General features: G+C 41.6%; 1 protein-coding gene across 3 annotated transcripts in view; it reads right to left on the bottom strand.

Moving 5' to 3' along the window:
* Nucleotides 1–22005, bottom strand: part of ARHGAP26 (Rho GTPase activating protein 26) — a 474474-nt gene that overhangs the window by 84439 nt on the left and 368030 nt on the right. For all 3 annotated transcript variants that reach the window (XM_011939748.1, XM_011939749.1, XM_011939750.1), the window contains exon 19: nucleotides 11895–12033. In XM_011939748.1, the coding sequence (XP_011795138.1) occupies nucleotides 11895–12033 (139 nt within the window). The remainder of the gene's footprint in view (nucleotides 1–11894; nucleotides 12034–22005) is intronic.

Below are 22005 nucleotides of genomic sequence, written 5' to 3'. Positions count from 1 at the left end.
GTCCCTCACAGGATAGTCTAGAGTCACTGGTATGATAATTTAAAGGCCAACATTTGAACTCAGGTCTCTTTAGGCAATTAAGAGGGTGATGCGTCATAAAAATACTTTTCCTTTTGCACGAGTCATGTCTGTAAAAATAAAGTATGCTTATGAAGTGATTTGAGAGTAAGCCTCACACTAAATACATACACACTCACCCCAATACCCCTGATATCTTAGCAAATCCTTAACGCCCTGGATAAAGCCCCACAGGAGAGAGAAAAACCCTGTGAGGCTAACTCCTGACTACTGAACTCAAAGTAGATTTGGAAAAAATAGATTGAACTGATGTCTGAGATTTAGAACTGTTCATATTTTAAGAGCTTCATTTTTGAACAAAAACGACAACAAAGAGAAACCAAAAGAGTTACACTGAGCCAAGATGTAGGAGGACTAACAGGGCCTGTAAATGGGAACTTCCTACCAGAAAGAAAAACAACACTAAGATTACATAATAAGGGGATCACTGAGAGATTGGATGTGCCATTTATCAGTATGAATCAGTATCAGTAAGATTTTCCTTTTCACAAAACACACATACAAAGATGCCCGAAAGACCATGAGGAGCTCGAGACTACCATATAAAGAAAGAGAGTGAGGACGGTTCCCTGGTCTTCAACTGGAGACATTTACTGCTTCACAGGACAGGACAGAGAAACAGTTTTATTAACTTGATTTTGAGAAGCTTAAAGGGCCAAGTTTGCGTGACATAATTCTCAGAATTCTTAGGAAACAGAAGAGCGTAACTATCGCTCACATTTCTCCTGTGATTATATTTACTTTTCCAGGAGAGGATTATCATTCTACAAACTAAAAACAGTATCTTGCTAAAAGTATATTTGTCTTTCTAAAATGTTAGCAGGAGATTATTTTTCTCCCTTACTATCCATTAGTAAAGGAGGGTATAAAAATGTATCATAAGGCTTCATAGTTTTACAGCCAAGAGGGCCAAATATGCATCCTAAGAGGCCAACTCTTTATTGGTATCCCTTGCTGGGACAAATGACAAGAAAACCCAGAAACCTGGCACTGCCTGACTATAAAGCGACTACAATTTTGTAGAAGAAAGGTTTCATCATCTGTAGACAATACATAATGAGACTGAGAACATCTAGGTAGAGGATCTAAGCTGAAAGGCTGACAATCTTTACTGAGGGTGAGTAGGCAGGTGAGGATTATTCCAGGGAAAGGATAAGAATAAGATCAATGGCCAGTCAAATGTTTTAGTGGTTACAGCAAACTATACCAAGACAAATTTTAAAGCATTTGGAGTCAATTAGGAAATAAGGAGAAAATAAGCCAAGCATGGCGGTTCATGCCTGCAATCCCATCGCCTTCAGAGGCCAAAGTGGGAGGATCACTTGAGGCCAAGATTTTGAAATCAACCTGGTAAACATAGTGAGACCCCCATCTCTACAAAAAAAAAGTTAAAAATTAGCCAGGCCTGGTGGTACACACCTGTGGTCCCACGTACTTGGGAGGCTGAGGCAGGAGAATTGCTTCAGCCTGGGAGTTCAAGGCTGTGGTGAGGTATTATGGTAACACAGCACACCAACCTAGGTGACAGAGCAAGACTCTGCCTCCTTTAAATAATAGTAATAATAATATTCAGTAATGTCACTCAAAATAGGAGTGTTTTTCATCAGCTAGGCAAATGAGTACTGCTCCTGACAGAAGCGCACAAAAACAGGCAGTCTAGAAGACACTTTAAAAAATAAAAATAAAAATAAGCAAATCCTTCGAATAACATAGCTAGACTTCCCTGAGTCACTGATGATTCAATCCAGCTCTGGTATCCTCATAGAAGGTATAAGAAGGACTGATGGCAATTATGTTGCTGAAGGAAAAAAAATTATAGGCTAGTGGGCTTCAAAAGAAAAACAGCTAGTTATGAGTCAAGTCAACAAGATCATAGAGGACCATGACAAAAAGGAAAGAATGCCCACAACTCAGAAGTATGCCTAAACTGGTTGAAGTCAGTGAGAATGCTTGCCCACCTCAAACACGTTTGTCAACAAGAATCTGTCTTTGTATCAGTCACAGAAAACAAGACCCCAGCAACAAGAAAATGATAAAATAAATCCCCAAATAATGGTAAGCATGCATTGGCAGTGCTTTCACAAACATACGTTCTATAAGGAGTGACAAACTGGATGTGAACTTGGTCCTTAAGGATGCAAACTACCTGAGGGCAGGGACATGCTGTCTGGCCACACGGCATCCATTAATGTGGCTGGTGAGGTCAACATTAGCCATCCATTCCTCGTGCCTAGCCCACGGGTCACTGACACTAAGGCTCCGTGAATGGTTATAAGATAAATATTAAATATAAGGGAATAACACACAGTGAAAAATTTATGCTGCTGGAACAGAAAGAGGTAATTTTGTGTGACTGAATTTTTCAGGTGCTTTAGACAGGGACCATGAATGTCCTTGAAACCAAAGATGACAGTGGGCAGAGTTTTTGTTTTTTGTACAAATCAGGAACGGAAAAACATGAGTATGCAACCAAATCACTGCAACTAAAAAAGGAAAGCCGCAGAATAATTTTGGTGATATTGTACTTGTTCTGGGGGTTGCCATGGAAATCTGGGAGCTGAGCGACTTCACTTTCCATATTTACCAAGTGACTCCGACCCACTCTAATGGCAACCCCATCACACACGGGAGGCAGGAGCTCTGTTTATCACAGAACCCAAAGGCGAGGCCAGGAAAGCACTCACAGAGCCAAGCCAAATTCACACGTCTTGGCAGGCCTGAACAGGTCTGGCTCACTGAATACACAGAGCTGGAGGGTAAATATGAAACATTTGCGGGAGGTTTCCCACCATGCATGGGACTCTGTCAGAATACAAGCTAATATCCCAACTTTCCATGGTGCCTAAGAGTAGAGGGCAAAAAGAAGAGGCAAGAGGACTGTTCTTTAACAGCCTCTAAGGATGCCTCATAGAGCCAAAAGGAGGGAACAGACTCTCCACATGATCAAACAAGGAGAAAAGGGAGTTACCAGACAGCGCGAAGTTTTACAAAGACAAGGAGATTTATATAAAAAAATAGGAAGGCAAACACAAAATACCCAGAGGCTTTCCAGTGCTGTGGTCAGGAGAGAGGTGTACTTTCTCCTGCTTGTTAAAGTTTTGCAATGAAGTCTGTAATGTATCATCTTGACAAGATGGGATGATAATAGCACGGCAGCTTAATGAATTTTGCAATAAAAAATGATGAGTGTACAGCAATTTCTGAGTTTACCATCTCTGGGAAATACCCAAGTACATGGGAAGCTTGGAATCAGACTTTCCGAAGCAATTTTTACCCCCTGTAGCTCTTGCTCCTGATAATAGTGACATGCCAAGCCACACTAAAATCTGAGGTGGTCTCATTTCAGGCTGACCCAGCAGCCTCAGTCCCTATGATAAAAATAATCTTAGAAAGCAGTCTGCGTAATATGTTTGGGTATACAAAACAGTTTGGGCAATTTTTTTTTTTTAAATCTTAAAAAGGAGTTTGGGTGATGACAGACGCTACACATTGAGTTGAAAAGTAGGCTGGGTGCGGTGACTCACACCTATAATCCTACCACTTTGGGAGGCTGAGACAGGCGGATCACAAGGTCAGGAGTTCGAGACCAGCCTGGCCAATATGGAGAAACCCCATGTCTACTAAAAGTACAAAAATTAGCCAGGTGTGGTGGCGGGCAGCTGTAGTCCCAGCTACTTGTTAGGCTGAAGCAGGAGAATCACTTGAACCCAGGGGGCGAAGGTTGTAGTGAGCCAAGATCACGCCACTGCACTCCACAGCCTGGGCAACAGAGCAAGACTCTGTCTCAAAAAAAAAAAAAAGAAAAGGTGAAAAGTAGAGTCAATCCATTGTTTTGCTCATAGTACATGAAAGATGATATTAAACCTTTGACAGATGATCTTCAGCAAAACGACTTCTGATTATGGTTCTGTGTGGACAGACTGACTCTTTCCCTATAGCACCTGTAATAACTCTTTTCTTTGCAAAGGGAAAAAATGCCAATAAAACTGAATTTCGTGAGAGAATGGGGAAGTCACTGTAGCTGGCCTGGGATTGCACTGATTCACAGGAAAGAGACATGGAGGCACAATGAGAAAGACTGGCCCTAAAACACCATTTCAGAAACCACAAGGGAGGAATGGGCCTCTGATGAATGTTGAATAGGGGGTTGAATGATCAGAGTTAAATGGACACGCTATTACTCACGAGACAGCCCTCTTTTCTACGTGAGAACTTGCTTTCAGGAAAAGTTGCTTTCCTGTTAATCTACAGTTGACTGGGATCTGAGGGAGTCCACGTACAGATGGCTTATATTCTTGCTCATCAGGAAGAAGGAAACTACACGTTTACTTACTTTTATACCACGACTCACTACAAAATGGGTTTGAGATAGTACATGAAAGATACAGTTAGGGAGTTTTGTTTTTAATAACTTAAAAACAAGTGAATATATAAGAAATACGCATTTCTCTCTAACTTAGAAAGTATAGAAAAGCATTTGCATCTGCACACAAATATCCTGCACGGGCCACTCCCCAGCTGTATTCATTTTGGTGTGTAAAAGTCCAATTATTCTGCAACACAGAGGAATATATACATATACACACACACAGACATGTGTGTCATGCTTTTAACAAAGCAGACTCACATCATACTTAATGGTATCTGCTTTGTTCACTTGGTGATAGTGCCAAAAGCATGCGTCTAGAATGTGCTTGTTTTCATTTAATGGGTCTAGCTGGAACTTTTTTCCTGCCACAAGCTTTCCACAGCATCATTTTTTAATGGCCACATTATCAACATGGTTTTCAGTCACGTGTAGTAATTACACATAATTGACCCAAGAAACACATTACACACCTTCTGCAGCCTGTGTGACAATAGCAATCCATGTGAATAAACATGTCATCTTCCAAAGCAAATAGGTGTGCCCAGGGCACCCGGGATCTGCAAAGGCAACCTGAGAAAGGGCACATGCTACAGCTTTGACTGCTCAGAGAGAGGCATTACGTAAGCCTTTGAATAGTATGAATTCCCAGTCATGTTTCAACAAGGAAGACACACATGAGAAATACATAAGCTGAATTCTCAACCTCTCACTGGGCCTGTCTGGGAGAGGGTCCAGGATGAATTAACGGAACTAAAAAAATCATTCAGAGCTATAATCTCAGCAGCTAGTTAACATGATCCATGTAAAACAAGGCCCAAGAATCCCCTCCTGCCCCCACCCCCACTTCTACCGACACTGTACAACATGTCCTAGGCTGCTGCTGTTTTTGCACTCAAGCATCAAACAGGCTCTTTCAGGGGCCGGGGGGACTCTGCATTTCCCTTACATATGGGCCTCCCCTTTGCATCTGCAGGCTCCAAAGAGGGGTATATTTCCTTAGTCCGTTGTAAGGTAAAACTATAGCCTGATGATAATCACCATAATTGTAGCTAACATTTATTAGGTGCTTACTATGGTCTAGGCCCAGCGTCAAGTACTTTATATATACTGGCTCACTCAACCATAGCAATTACCCCCCGAGGAAGCTATTACTAGTGATAGATTTTACAGATGAGAAAATGGAGGCTCAGAAAAGGAAAGTAACATACTCCGGGTCTCAGAGTGGTAGGTGATAGAGATGACATTAAAACAACTCAGTCTCAGTCTGACTGCAGAGCCTCTGTTTTCATCTACCATGCCAGGGTGCTCCAAACCCCAACAGTGATTCAAAGAGATGTCCTGCTAATGACAGAAGACAAGCCACCCTGACTGTCCCCACCTTCCCAAGCCAGTACTTCTCTAAACTGAGTTAGCATTGGCATCATTAGGGTGCTTTAAATATATAGATGCTTGAGTCCCAGCCAAGACCTCCTGACTCAGAATATCCTGGGTAGGAGACCAAGCATCTGTATTTTTAACAAGTTCCCCACAAGATTCGAATGCACACTCAAGTCTACAAACCTCTGTTCCAAGAAACGCATTTCAACATCTCGGTATAAATGCTAAAGATTTGGGACAGAATAAATCCTAAGTGTCACCTTGCAACCTCTTGGAAGAAATCTATAAGGTACAAGACCTTGTTGCTGGCTCCCTTCAATCCTTCTGGCTCCCCCTTCTACAGTTGTCTGGAAAATGTACAGCTTGTGTGTCAGTACCTTTCACCTAGATGTACCAGTACAGTCTCTGCTGGATGATGTATCTGTGTGGAAACTTGGAGATTAAACAGTAATCTCCTTTGCTGCCATTCATTTGGCAGCACAGTTGAAAAACCTCGTTCCATCTGTTCGAAGGTGACTGCAAATGAGCCTGAGTGGCTTGGCCGAGTATATGAAAGCTACCGTTCAACACGTATCACTCTCTGTGTAGTTGGTGCTAGATTTGGAGGGGAGACTGTCATGTGGCTGCAGCCTGCCAGGACGCATGTTGAGGAACCCATTCAATATGGTTCAGCTGCCCCCATGTAGCCCTGGAAGCTGGAACAGATGGCTTTCATTGCTTCTGTAACTCAGGCTAGCAAGGTTTTCACTTTGGTAGCTCAAGAACTGACAAAGGCACTCTTTTGGAGATGACAAAGTATAGGGAAGGAAGACTACCTAGGTACAAATCCCTTCTCTGCCATTTGCTAACAGTGTAACTGCTTAACCTCTCGACCTCAGTTTACTTGTCTGTAAAATTTGGATATAAGAACCTACCTCACAGGATTATTAATTGTGGGGATGACATGAGACAATGAGGTTAGCAGGCTCATAAGTAGAGCTATAATTATTTTTATTTTTATTATTATTAGAGGAGGTTCAAATTTAGTTTGGCCTGAAAGTTCTTTACCGAATGTATCCATTTGTACTTCCACCCCAGCCCCTCAGCATTTTATGGGCAGACGCCCAGCTTAATGAAACGTTGAACTCCAGGTTCTTAAGTGGAACTGGCAACATTTTCCCTTGGAGATAAGGATGAGCGTGCAGACTAGGTCACAACAGCTAACCCTAATGGAATGCATCTCCTGTCGAACCATCCCACAGTTTGACAGCAAAATAACGATTGGTTAACAGTGTCACTTTGAGGTAGAATGACAGGGTTCAAATCTACATTGTTGCTGTGTAATCCTGAGTGTACACTATTTAATGTAAATTTTATTTCCTTTCAACTGTAAAATAGGGACAGTACCTGTGTCATATAAAGATTAATTGGGATGTTGTGGTGCACAATGTCCAACACAAGAAACCACTTGGTAAGTTATATAGTCATAGATATTAAACACAGACAAGCAAAAAATCAATTTCTAAGGAAAATGTCTTCCAGGTTCAGTTTGACTAAATTACCTTTCTACAGTTCTCTCTGCAGTTCTACAGACAACAGCTACCCACTGCTACGCACAGAGACTCTCCCATCACAGACCACCTTTCCTATCTATTGGACCAGAATGGGATCTTCACATCATTTTGTATCTTTCTCAAAACTCCTTTCAGAAAACATTCCTTGACTGTCTACAGATAACTTTGATATCTAGTTCCTTCCTCACTAAAATACTCAGTGGTTTCCGGATGGTTTGTATTTGTTGCTATGATGCTTTCTAAATCCTGCATTTCCCCATCATTCCCTTTCCTCTTGTCCACAAAGTTTTAATCTCAGAGGCTGGTCCCATTTCACTCCTAGCCCCATTTCCATCACACATTGCCTATGATATGGAGCCACTTGCTGTCTTATAACTGATCTAAGTCCCTGCCCAGCACAGAGCATGAGAAATCATCAAGCTCTTCATTCTAAGAATAGATGACAGCTTTATGTTTAGGAAAAGGAAAACAAAACAAAACAAAACAAAACAAAAAACCACCTACAGAAGACTATACTAATACCCATAGATTAAAGAGAGAGAGTCTCAGGCAGGCACCTGGACACACACCTGGTCTCTTACACTGAAGGAAAAACTCCTTCTGGATAATAAGACACATATCTATGAGCATCATCTAATATCCCAGACCATGAGCCTGAAGTGCAGGTGCAAAGGCAGAGGCCTGAGCCTGAGGAGCTTCTTCTCCGGGAAGAAAGAGGCAAATGACAATTCGAGGCTAAGATTCACCTCTAAGAGCAAACAATGGGCTCCAACTTCCACACAGAATAAGGACATTGCAGAGAGGTTGGGAGAAAAGCGTATGCTGCCAACAACACCTGGAGTCTCTTGGAGGGAAATACCTAAGTGAGCTACTCTGGAAGCCTCAGCCCCATTAAGCATTTCAACTGGGGAACTGGAAAGAGTACTGACAAATGGAATGCCAAATAAACATTAACTTGCAAGTGCATCAATGAAGAGAAAAAGGAGAATGACTGGACTCAAAAGAGATCAGGTGGACAGATTTATCAAAAGAAATGAGGTTCTGAAAATGATCGCAGGGCAAGTGTGAAGGCAGAGGAGAGGTATGCGGGAGCGCCATGTGCAGGTGCCTATGGGTGCATGTGTGCCCTCACAGCACATCCCTCCAACCGGGCATCTGCTCTGTGGCAAGAACCTGAAGAAAGGCAAGGTCGCATCAAACCAGGACAGGTGTCACTATGAACTGAAAGGGCGCAGCAGGAAACTGACATGAACGGCAAGTGTCCACAGCCCACTGACAATATCTGAACCCAGTTCTAGTTGAGTGGACAAAAGGAACTTGAGTTTGTGTACTTAAATTAAGAGGAAGGATGGAAGTCAGTCAAAATTAAAAGCCAGTTTGTGGATTCCAAATGGTGGTATGCATTCCACAAGTGGTACACAAAATAATTCTAAGGTGGCATATGGATGACCACTTTCCAACTTAATGGTTACATATTTATTTTAACATATATTAGAGAATAATACAGTGAGATCATCGAAGTCATGTTTTTAGAGATCTTATGTATCAGGATGAAGCCAGGGAAAGAAGTGAGTTGCTTTAAGGTTAACTTAAAGAAGTATATTAAATAAGTCACAGTGAGCCACATGAGCTTTGTGGCTGTGGCACAAATGGTGAATGAGGGGTTAGGTACATGACTGGCGTTTAAGCACTGAGCGAAGTGTGTCAGGAAGCCTCAAACTGAAATCACTGTTATATGGAAATACATACTTTTTTTCACAAATTATTATATTTGCATAATCGTTACCTGTACTTTAATGCCAAAGAGTAAATTCAGCAAAGTGCTGGGAAAAAGTTTTCTTTGTCCATAGACCAGACAAAGGGAAAGGTGCATTGTGTGAAAACTTCACAGTGCATTATCATCTGCTCACCCAACAGTGATGGGTGGCTGGATTACAACCTGGGAGGGGGCAGGTCCCAGCAGAACCTTCCAGCTCCTAGCTCAGTCTTCCTCAGTCAACTCTCCCACTGGCCCCCCACAGGGTGCCCTTCATGCCAGTTTGGATAGTATACTAGCTTCCCAGAAAAAAAGGGGTCTCTAAAACAAACCAATATATACACACAGACACATATAAATTGCAATTAAAGAACACACAGACTTGCAGTTATAATGTTTATTCTGAGAATGGAGGGAAAGTTAAGACTCCCTACAAATATCTGAGCCTACCTGTATGTGCCGGTCGTGTTTCCAGGGAGCATTTCCTAACATTAAGAGAAAGGCCCTATTGTTCACTCTCTTCCCCTTTTGCATCCCCTGTCTACCGTCTGCACACATGGACAGAGCAGCTTGCTCTGCAGCTGAGACAGTTCTGCTTTCACACAGCCTTAACTTTCATCCTTTGCCTTGTGTGATAAAATTAATCTTGGACAAAGATCTAGTTGATTTTCTCCTGATCTCCATCATCATTCTTATGAGCTCCCAGACAATGCTTTAAAGCTTGTTCCAACGCTGCTTCTGCTTCAGTCTAACTACATACCCAGCACTATTTTAAGCTTAGGGGAATTTACCAGTACTGTCTAGCCTCTCCTAATCTACACCGTACACTGATTAGTACAAAACATTAGGTGACCGTGGCTGTCCTGGAAACCTGAGAAGCACATTACCCCATAGCCTGATGCCTCATTCATTTAGCAGGTGTGAGTGAGGCCAGTTCTGTTCCAAGTGTTCCCTGGTACACACGCAGGGGCCCAGGCCACGTGCAGACCACATTGAGAGTGACCCCAGCCAGATATATTTAAAAGGAACACAGGCCACTGTAAGAAGGAAAGCCAATCCCAGGACAGGGTCAAAGTCCTGAAACCTTGTATATCTGTTGACCTAGAAATTCTTCTAAGAATTTATCTAAAGAAATGTTCATGAAATAAGAGCAGATTTAGTTACAAGGATGTTAATAGTAGCTTTACTTATAAAAGCAAAATATTTGAAACAACCCTAATGATACTAAATACAGCAAGGTACAGCCACATGATGAGATTCAATGACATCTTTAAGTGCAGTAAGGATTTTGGGATGGGAAGGTTTGCTTTTAGGAGTTATGGTAAGGAAGGCCATTACTTTAGAAATACAAGGGGATAAAATAACCACTTTTTCTGTGACACAAAGAAAGATACCAATCCAGATATGAAACCTCTCCTCTTCAAGGCACGGTAGCTCACTGTCCTGCCTCTGTCCCTTTACTGTACCTTACAGAAACGAGTAATAATAATGATGATGATGGCAATACCAGTGCCATCACCACCCAGCATTTACTGAGCACTGACTCTGCATCTGGCAACGTTTGAAGGGCCTTAATCCTCAGAACGACCCCATGAAATAGAAAGCATCAACCCTATTTTGCAGAAGAGGAGAATGGGGCCGTGAGATATCAGGTAACTTCCCAAGCCACACATCGCTGATGAGCAGCAGAGGCAGAATCACACCCAGACGACCCGGGCCCAGAGTGTGTTTAACCACTGTGTTCCCCTGCCTCTCTCAATGTAGGTCTCTCTAAGGAAGCAGCTGTGATGCTGACTTACATTTGTAGTCACTTGTCTACTTTCCTTACCCAGTTTTGAACTCCTTAAAGCCAAGGTCCCATGTTTCTATTCCCAGTCCCTGGGAGGTGTCATGTAAATGTCAGCTGCATGAAAGAACCAGACTTGGTTATCTGTCTGTGATTAAACAGTAACCAATAATGGTAGTGGCAGCTCTCAGTAATTGGCCCTTGCCATGTCCCAGGCCTTATGCCAGATGCTGAAATGCATAATTTCATTTAATTTGCATAACTTCCTATGAGTGGGTCCTCTTATCTCTATTTTACAGATGAGCAGACGGAGGCTGTCTTAGAGCAAAGGCTGAAACAATACTGTGTATTTTAGGGGTCAGTATCTGATCATTGCAAAGAACTCAGAAATCCTGAGGTGAAAAACAGAGGTGATAAATTGTGGTGATAATACGCTGGTATTTGGAACAAGTAGGGTATTGTTCCCTAATTAATTCACTAATGAATTTCAAATATTTTTAGGTGTCGACTCCATGCCAGGCACCATGAGAGGTGGAGTAAAACATCAAGCTGAACAAGGTGCCACCCTCACAAAGTCACATTCTAGTAGGGCATGTGACTCACACTAATGGGTATTTCATTACAACTGAGAAAAGGAAAGGACACTGGCTCTATGGGAATTGCTAACAAAAGGGGAGCTGAAGAAGCAGTGCCTCAGCTCAGCTCTTATTGTGTCGGAGCAGGAGGAAAAGAGACTCAGCTGTTTGTTCACAGGAGGTCTGGAAAGAGTATCCTCAACGGCAGCCCTTCCCTTTCATTCTCCCGTCCTATCAGGGTTACTCAGCAAAGGCACGTGGGTGGGCACAATGATACAGTCTTCAAGGACACAAAAAGCCAGTAGCACACAGAGAAAAGCTGGAAGTGTCCACCCTGAGCCGCGGCAGGTAGCATGGGATGTCCCTGAATGCCACGCTGGCCCTAGCAGCAGAGACTCACGTTTCTCTGTTGACTGAACGGTGTGGAAGAGCGTCAGGGGCCTCTCGCTGCAGGATGGGGGCTTGGAGTCACTGCTCTTCTTCCGAGACAGGTGCAGCTGGGCATTGGTGAGAGGCATATCGGGCACGGTGTTAAATATCTGCAAACAAAGTTTCACAACAAGGTTACTCACATCTGTGAACTGGGAAGAAAACAGGCCTGAAGCAGTACAACGGAAAGCTTGGCAGTGTCTTGGAATCAGCAAGAAAAGATCTGAGAGGACCACTGGCAGTTGCTCAAGACTTCATTTTAAACATTTCTAGGAAATCTCATTAAACATTCTCGTTTGGATGCTTATCCCAGAGTTTGATAACCACCCACTTCCATTTCTAACCTCTTCTGCCACAATTTCCACTGAGCGGCTTTTCATTGTTCTCTCCAGGGAAACAGAAAGCAGCTGTGCTCAATAGAAGCCACTGTCTGTTAACAGCACTTGAAGTTTTTGACTACCTTTGTCCAGAACCAATGAATCAAAAATTCCTTTATCTTTCTTCATTGGTTCTAAGTTCTTAACAATTACTTCATAAATTTCTTAAACTGTGAAACATGTATTTAAATAACATTTCATAAAGGGCCGCAGGGCAGGGCACCATTTCCCAATCCTCATCAATTGTCCTCAGCTACAGCATCTTTGTCTAGTTCAGCAGTTCCGTGTTATCTGTGATGCTGAGCTTTTCGTCGTTTATCTTGATAAAAGTAACACACACACACACACGTACTATGGACAATTTGAAAAATGCAGAAAAGTCTCCAGAAGAAAACAAAAAATTATCCTGATTCTACCACTTAGAGATAACCACTGTAAGCATTTAGGTTTTATTTAGTTACAAGCTTTTTTTTTGGAAGAGGGGATTTTATTCTTCTAAAAGTTCATGCTAAAAAAATAAGAAGAAAATGATAGACAGAAATCATGATAACTCTCATCTTTATTTCTACAGATAGAAGTATGGCAGACTTTAATAATTATAATAGCTAATACTTACATGGTGCTTACCATGATTATAGTAGTAGCCGCCACTTATTGAAGACTCCCTTAGGTACCAGTCATCATACTGTGTTCTTTTCATGTAGCCCACTCTGTTCTCAGTAATCCTGAGCAACAGGTAATGTCCTCAGCATTTTATAATGAAGAACTAAGGCTCAGGGAGGTTCAGTAGCCACAATTGTAGATACAATTTCAGAAAATAACAGTTTTTTCCCCCAGATTCCTTTTTAAATGCTTACAATAATACTGATGCTCATTCATTCAATCGACACACACCTTTTAAGTATCTCCTTTATAGTAGGCACTCTGGGCATAACAGTGAAGGAGGCAAACATGTTCTGTGGTTAAAGAGTCTGCCTTCCTGTAGCTATGGTTTACTGAGTCCTTGTCACACCAGGCACTAAGTTAAATGCTTTATATGAATTAATCCCAGTTGATGTTAACACACACTTTTCATCACTGAAATTATATTCTTTATTCTCTTTGTATCATATACATTTCATCTAACATTATACAGTATTTCCTCATTAAAAAAATCTTCAGACATGATCCTTAACGGCTGCATAACACCCCCACTATATATTGAAAAATCAAAATGTCTGGATCCATTCATTACCATCTCTTACTCTTTGAAGCTGGTCTCCTCCCTCCCAAGTTTTCTCCTTCCTAACAGTTTCTGATGTGCCTAGGGCCACCTTTCACCCATGAGTGGCCCTAGGCACATCAGTCTTTCTCACGGTTCTCTCTCCTTCTCTGTGCGCATTTAAAAACAGAACTCAAAAGCCGGTATATAGGAAACAAAATCATAAGAATTATAAGAATTTCAGCCCAAACAGCTGCTCTCCATGGGTTGGCGGGTCCTCGGGCTCCAATGATGCCAGCCAGCTGGTTAAATCAGTCTCACTCCTAAACACAGCTGTCTGAAAACAGCAGTATCATATTTTCCCTAGAGGACTGAAAATTTTCAACAAGATAAACTGAATCACTACACGTAGCTGAGTTCAACTAGGGCAAGGGAATAAGAAGAGAAGGAAACAAAGTAAAAGCAAGAAAAAACTCCTAACTTCCCGACCAGCTGGAACCCCAAAAAACAAGTTTACCAGTGCTACAAACACCTCCAGTCTCCTACTGAGCCTCTACAACAGAAAGAAGAGCTCAAGGACTGCAACCTCTAAGAAGCTTTCTCCCTACTCTTTATTTGGTCATCCTCAGGTGACAACCTCACTGTGTACCATTATCATTGACATTTAAAAATGGCTACTAAGTATGAGTTTTGCACCTGCCGGGCACTGTGCTAGGCAGATGCATCCCATGATGCATCTCTAAGCTGGAGGCCAACAGCATAGCAAGTTGGATGACTATCTCACAATGAGAGATTGCCTGCCCTGCCACACAGCTAAGTAGGAGAGTGACCGGGAGTGAAGTCCCAGGGCTGCAGCAGCCATTCATTTGGCTAATCTCCAGGCAATCTTCACTACAAAAGCTGTTGTCCCAAACATACAAAAATGCGTTTCAACCTAACAGTGTCTTCTAGCACCTTTCTGCCTCTGGCCTCAGTTACAGCAACTTCAGCAATCCCTAGCTAAGAGCATTTGAAAATGAATTCAGAGTTAGTGATAGGCCTGGTTCTCATTATTTTCCCTCACATCCTGCTTTGCCTCTGGCCTCTCAATTTTGTCTCTTTTTTTCTAATGAGTTATTGAAAATGAGATCCTCACCCAATTACAATGGGAACAAAAATAACATGGACTTCGATTTCAACTGTCAACAAAAATGCGAGCTTTTACTATTCCCTGAGAACTGTAGTAAATGCTGGAGAAACAAAGAAGAGTAACTTGTGAGGAAGGACCATGGCTTTAGACAGATGCGTGAAAAATTGCTTCCAAGAAAATATTTATATACAGCAGAGCAGGAAGAGACACGAGAACAAATGAGGAAGAATTCCACTGTGCTCATCAGCTGTTTCCTCTAAAATAATTAAGTTATTCCAGCATAAGAGAATCAGCTCTGCAAGGAGATTTTTGCCATGGGCAAGAGCCATAGTCCCAGAGGCCAGTTCCCTGGGTCTCATTGTGAGCCAGGCCCAGACTCCTGAAGACCGCTGATAGGGCTATTCTCAGGATCAAATGAGATAATGTGCAAGGAAGTACACAGCAAAATGTCCAGTGCCAGACATGTGATTATCATAATTACTATGACACGTTCTTCCAAGGTACAGGGTGCCTTTGCAAATTAGATCAAGTCAGAGCAGACGACACAAACTTTAATTAATGACTGGAAAATCATTCCCCAAGTGACTGTTGTTTATTTAACTCTGACACTTGAACACATGCAAATTGTTTAAAGCCTGTTGACTGTCTGGCCACGGGTTTGCCTCTATGCTGAAAGCTCGAGTTAGGATTCTAATGAGAATCTGAATTATTCACAACTTTGTTGGTTATTCCAACCCTATTTCATTTTGGAAGGGATGATTTCAAGAGAATCAAATGAAGTTTTCTTCAGTCTGCGGAGAAGAATCACTGTGCAAATGAGCCTGCTGAATGACGGAAGCAGGAGCTCATATAACCTATGAGCCATGGATTTATGGAGCTCTACCATGTGGCTGGAACAATCTACTCATTTCATAGAGACTTTCCAAATTAACACAAAAGGGGGAGATTTATTTTCTGCCCCAAGTGCCCTGTTAATCCTGTCCAAACTCACAAACTAATTCCGACTTAGTCAGGAATGTCTTAGAGATAAAAGTAAGGAAGACTGTAAGCCTTCTGGAAGCAATTGGGGAATAAAATTGTAAAGCAAAAATAGAACTCTGGGTTACTCTTCCAAGTATCCCCAATTTCAAGCTTCCTGTAAGTGGAATTAGCAGATCCATAAATACCAAGTTACTGTTTCGCCTTAAGCTGCGAGTAACAGTGGTCAGGGGTGGTTTGGCCTCTGCAGTCAGACAGACCTGAGCTGATCCTGGTTCTGCTTCTCATTCAGTAGGCGGCAGCACCTACAGCTACATGGACCTCACCATCATTGACGCTGACATCACTGCCTATCATCACATCAAATACAGGAAAGGAACTTAAGATCATCATACGGGTACAAATGAAACAGGCTTTGGAGCTAGACGGACTAGAGTTCAAATCCTGACTTTGCTACCTACTAGTTATATAATCTCAGTCAAGATAATTAACCCTTCTGAGTCTGTTTCCCTTGTGCAAGTGGGGATCTAATATCTGCCTTGCAGAGCTACTGAAAAGATAATACACATAAAATGCTCAGTGCAGTATGTGGCAAAGAGTAGGCATGAGATGGTGATGGTATAAATGACAATAAAAACAAACAGAATTTGAGCACTTATCATGCTAAGTTATTTACATGGATTATTTTACTCATAATAACCCTGTAAGGGAGGTACTATTATTCTTGCCCTCTTGAGATGAGAAAACTGAGACTCCCTGAGATTCACTGATTTGTCCAAGGTCACACAGAGAAGGAGTCCAGCTGGACTGGGACCTAGATGGCTTGACTGTCTGGGTCTTAAGCACTTGTGGTCTTTATAGCTACCATTAATTTGAGAGACAGAGGACAAAATGGGAAGATGTAAGTTTTGGAGTCTGGCAGATCTGATTTTAGTCACTTACTAGCTCTGTGACCTGGGCAAATTATAAAACTCTCTGACCTTCAGAGACCTTATCTGTAAAAAGTCCCAGGACTGTGGTGAGGACTGAAGCGCCTAATACAGTTCGACATTCAGTATTCAAAAGATATTACTGTAGTCAATAAAAAAGGAGACATACAAGAAGCGAAATAACTGGAGATTCAACAATGGCTTATTTGCAGTCAGGACATGAGGATTTAATTTATAAGTGTAAATTTAATTACTGTTCTTTGCAAAACATTGATCTTAACTGCTTACAGCAATGGCAGAATTTCCTGTTTTATTCCCTTGCACTGTCTACAAAATTTAAATTTCACTGATTCGCCTCTGGCCCATCTTGACATTGCAGAGCATTGACACTTGTGGAATTTGTTTTTATCCATGTCACCTACACATTTTTAGACCTTCTTCAATCCCATCTGTCACATGCGCCTGCAATTTAAAAGGATTAGGAGTCTCCCTGTAATGTGTGTGGTGTACTCTTTATTATGTGCTGTGATTTTTATGGGAGGGAAATTAGGTCATGATGAAGAGCTCCTAGTCTATAACTGCAAAGTAGCTCTGAGACAATAAATCAACAGCAGAGGCCTGGGGATTACAACGCAAAACAGAAAGGTTTATATGAGAAATGAGACTGAGCACGTTCTCGAGACACAAATGCACCGGGGCCCATAGTAATGTGGGATTGGTTTGTTTGACGCATTAAGAATGTAGACCTACCACTGTTGAGCACAGCTCGCTCCTTCTCACAACAGACAATGCAGCAGAGGACTGCATGGTTCAGGAGAAGCCATAAACCCAGCACCTTCACAGTGGAAGCCAGGCAAGTCTTAGCAGGGCTTATTTATTGTAACTGTTAAGAAGCCAAATTCAGAGGCTGTAGCTGCAGAGGTTTTTTAAGGACAGTTGGAAGTCCTATGCCCTGTTGATATCAGCATTTTGGCAGAGGGATCAACAATTTAGAAAGTGGTTTGGGGAGTTGTATTAAAAATCTCTCAAAAGGAACCAATTACATTTAGTAACTGAGGGTATATATAGACAGCTTGGGTAATCCATGGAGAGCTGTGATTTTCCATATCTCCAGAAAGATTCTATTTCCTGTTCTCTTTGCTGACAAAGATGGATAGATGAAAACACAACAACAGTCTCCACCTTTATTTGAGTAATATTAAAGGAGCTTCACAATTCAAACAATTACTGGTTTATCTGGGATTTATTGGGGGAAATACATGTGTTCAAATGCACAACCTACTTTATCACATTAATGAAGAGTACCTTACACAGCACTTACCACTAAAAAAAGAAAATAGCCTGGTGGCAGAAGCATTCTAACCTAACACACAAGTAAATCTAGCTTGTTTCTGAACCCTAACAAGGAGAGAAACAAAAAGAGTACAAGCAAGAACCATTGGAAGGAAAGTCAACAAAAAATTTAAAAATAAAAATCGATGAACAAACTACAAAAGCCGTGACCATGGGACAAGATTAGCTTCCTGAGTAGGCAAGAGTACCAACGACTATCTCAATGCAGTGAAGCATCCAGGCATACCTTTTTATTAATTTCACATATCAACAACCGTTTGAAATAGCAAAGAAATAAAACGCGACTTCTAAACACCTGTCAGTTGCCAAACCAACTATATTTTATTAATGGATGCACATTTTGTGCAGAAAGTCCAGAACTAGTGCAATGGATTTCAATGTTACCAGTATTTTGGTAAAAGCAGATCAAGGCACATTGGTGGCCCAAATCAGCTCAAATTGAGCTAACTACATTGTAAGCCACTAGCATTTGACTGGGAATGCGAGGTTGCTTAGGATTTAGTCCTTAGTCCAGTTGTCAAGCAGGGTCATCCATGATTACTAGCTCCTCTCCTTGACATCTGACGTTAAAAGTTAACACATTAAAAACGGGCACTGATCTTTGTGGATTTCTGAGAATTAACAGCTCAAGGATCAACACTCTCACCTCTTCCAAAGCTAACTGATGGACTGGGAAAGGAATTATTATAACTTACTTTGTCAAACATTAATAGGCATCAAAAGAGAAATGCTGACAAAGGCCTGTAGTACATAACACATGAACACACATACATCCTGCTCCATGTACAGAAACCCTTTCGAGTGCCACAGTCACAAGAAACAGCATGGACTGTTACAGAACAAGTGCAATCCTACTATTATGTGTTGGAATTTAACAGCAAGGACACACACACACACACACACACACACACACACACACAGTAGCCTGAAATTTCATGTTGAACCAAAACTATGAAAAGCAAGCAGTTTGTTTTCTTGATAAGGTTGGCCTTCTTAAACATCTAAAATTGTCATCGTCATTAGCAAGTAAGCCTTTAAAACACTAGGTAAAAGGAAAACCTTGTAAGAAATATAATTTCTGGGCTTTGAGATCTTGGACCATGACAGCATTCAATATTTTGTTTGTCTGAAAATCTTAGCTAGAAGCATAAAAATGTTGGTTGCTTTTAACATCACCTTAAGTTTTTGCCTACTTTATGTTTTAAGACTCAGTGTGATAAGGTATGAGTTTGGGGAAAAGATTCTGTTCATACAGAAATGGTAATTCTGCATAACTGACTGCTACCTTAACATAGCGTGGGAGGAGCCAAAATCTTTGCCATCTGAGCTTTCAACTCTGAAACTTGACTGTAGGTAAAAAGAGCTACACCATCAAATCTACTCTTTAGTTCTCATATAATTCAAAGAGAGTCCAGCGTATGGATCATTAATGGGAAATGATGCTATGAGCTAGTATTTCCCCTTAGGAAGTCTGGCAAAAGAAACAAATTAAGAATCTCTCTCTACCCTCCAAGCAAAGCCTGTAGGTCAAAGGTGACACTATCTGAGCTGCAGGTTTAGAACAATATGGTTAACTCTACTGTGTTGCTATTTATTTAATGTGTGATTTTGATGTCAGCAATCAAAGTACTATTTGGTTCAGCTTCCAGGGATGTCTTTCTAAAGTGCTGACATAATCATTTTAGCTTCTACTTGGAAACCTCTGAGAGCTCCCAGTTTTCAGGAGTCAGTTCAAAACCTTTTCCTACAGCTTTCAGGACCCTTAGCAAATGGACTGAATCCAGCTCTCTGGCATCATCACCCACTACTTGCTAACAAATAACCCACAGTCTTTCACAACCATGTCATTTTAACACAAACAACTTGATTAATGCTGCTCCTCTGAGTGGCTGTCCCTCCTATCTCTACTCTTTCTCTGCCTAGAAAACTTCTATTGATCTGTCAGAGCCCAATGCCACTAGAATTAAATTATTTCTCCTCAGCGATGCCATAACACTTTATTCATCCTACTGGAGGTCATTTAGCACAATTGTATTACAGTTAGTTCTATATTGATAAAATGGGAGTGCCTTGAAAAATGAAGGACCTATTCTACTTATCTTTGGCCAATGGTAGATATTCAATAAATGTGTACTGCACTGAACAGAGATAAACCAGAGTAGATTTTGAAAGCTTGGGTTCTAAGAGTAGTACTAAGTTCAACCCCTGTTCCTCTCCTAATCAGCCGCTTCTTAAAGTGTCTGCACTTCAGGCTTATAATTTGTAAAAACAGAGCTAAAAATATTAACCTTATAGGGTTGCTGCGAAAATTGAATGATGGATATAAAGCTGCTTAGCACAATATCTTGTAAACAATAAGCTATAAGTAAAAGTTAGCTATTACTATCATCATCATCATTATTTCTGGATTGTATTCATTTAAAGGATTCATTCATTTTAATTGAGTAAACAGTCAGTATGTATCATCAACATAGAAAAAATATTTCCATGAGCCCCCAAACATAATATCATATCTCCTAGTTGTTTCCTCTCTGTCTCCTCCTAATGTAGGTATTTATTTCCCAGAACTGTGCCAAACACTGCTTCCCTCCCAGGTCTGTGAGACAGGTGGAGGACAGAGGTTCTGGACTACTGTGACAGGGTAAGCAGGTCGCTAGTGCGTTCTATCTGACCAAACTCAAGTTGTGTGTGAAACACATCACTATGGTTCCCAGGAAGAAGACATAGATGGATTCTCTGGGTTGCGGGGAGAGGGTGTTTCTAGATTTGCAGGTACTATCTTGAGGGCGTGTGGATGTGAGTGACAAAACAAAGGAGATCATGTTCACTGTTAACCCTTGGCTGAATGTCTAGTGTTAACCCTTGGAAAACAAGAGAAAGACACTCAGGCAAAGAGAGAAAAGATTGTATGCCTTAGCTAGTTAGAACACAGAGGTCTCTTACCTTCTCTTGAAAAAGAGGTGTTTTACCAGGTTAAAGAAACTGAATTACCCACTTCTCTTTCCTTTTTCTTTAATGCCAATCTTAAAAATGTTTTTCCAATTTTAGATATTTATGAGTTGGTTCTCCACACCGAGGCTCACAAAGGGCATTTAAGGGCTAAAACTGTCACTACCACCAGATGCCTGAGGCCCCTGGTTGAATAAAAAACGGCAATGCAGAGAAGAGGCGGAAAAGCACTCTCCATAAAAACACTGGGTTGCTACCCAAGCTCAGCACAAGCCGCTGACAAGAAAGCAGAGTCATTCCTAAAGGGAACTAAATGCAAACTTGCTGGGTACCATAGATCCCCTGCAAAGATAACGGTCAACAATCCTCCCATGCCTGTGTGCACACACTGTTCCTCCCACCCAGAGGTGGCTTCTCGCTCCCCCCGCCTTGAATCTGGCTGGACTTGTGACTTGCTTTGGCCAACAGAATATGACAGAAATGATACTTTGTTCCAGGTCTAAGCCTTAACAGCGCTTGCTATTTCTGTGTTTACTCTCTTGGAAGTTGGAGCTGGACTCCTGAATAATGGGACAACACCTGGAGAGAGGGGGGTCTTTTGGAGGAGGATCAAGGCATTCTGGTCCACAGCTAGTACCAAAGTCCCAGTTGTGTGGAGTGAGGACACCTTGGACCCTCCAGTCCCAGTCAAACCACCCCAGCTGATACCACAAGGGGCACACATGAGCCCTTCCCAAATTTCTAACTCACAGAATGGGGAGTAATAAAATAATTGCTATTTTAAGTCACTAGGTTTGGAGATGATTTGCTATATAGCAATAGAAAATTAAAACAGGCATCTTATGGCTCTCTCCATCTCTCTGTCAATGGAGTGGCTCCAATGGCTAGATGCCTGGGTTTCTACACCTTCTTTTCAGCACTATGCTCCATTTATTCCTAGAGCCCTCCTAATGATTATTCTGAAGCACAAAGTAAATACCTTATATAAAATGTTAACATGAGAGAATACTATGCCAGTCGCTAAGGAGGATATATACTTCAGCCCCGCAGTGGGGCTTGTTTCAAGCAAGCTTGTTTCATATGAAAAGGTGCTGCTGGAAAGCATTTCTTCAAGTGGGGTTTCAGAATTTTGTCGAACTTTTGACACTAAAGACTAGATAGAAGAA

The sequence above is a fragment of the Colobus angolensis genome, unplaced genomic scaffold (genome assembly GCF_000951035.1).
Source record: "Colobus angolensis palliatus isolate OR3802 unplaced genomic scaffold, Cang.pa_1.0 Scaffold183, whole genome shotgun sequence".
NCBI lineage: Eukaryota > Metazoa > Chordata > Mammalia > Primates > Cercopithecidae > Colobus > Colobus angolensis.
Note: the sequence above shows the minus strand (reverse complement) of the source record. Positions and strands in the feature narration are given on the sequence as shown.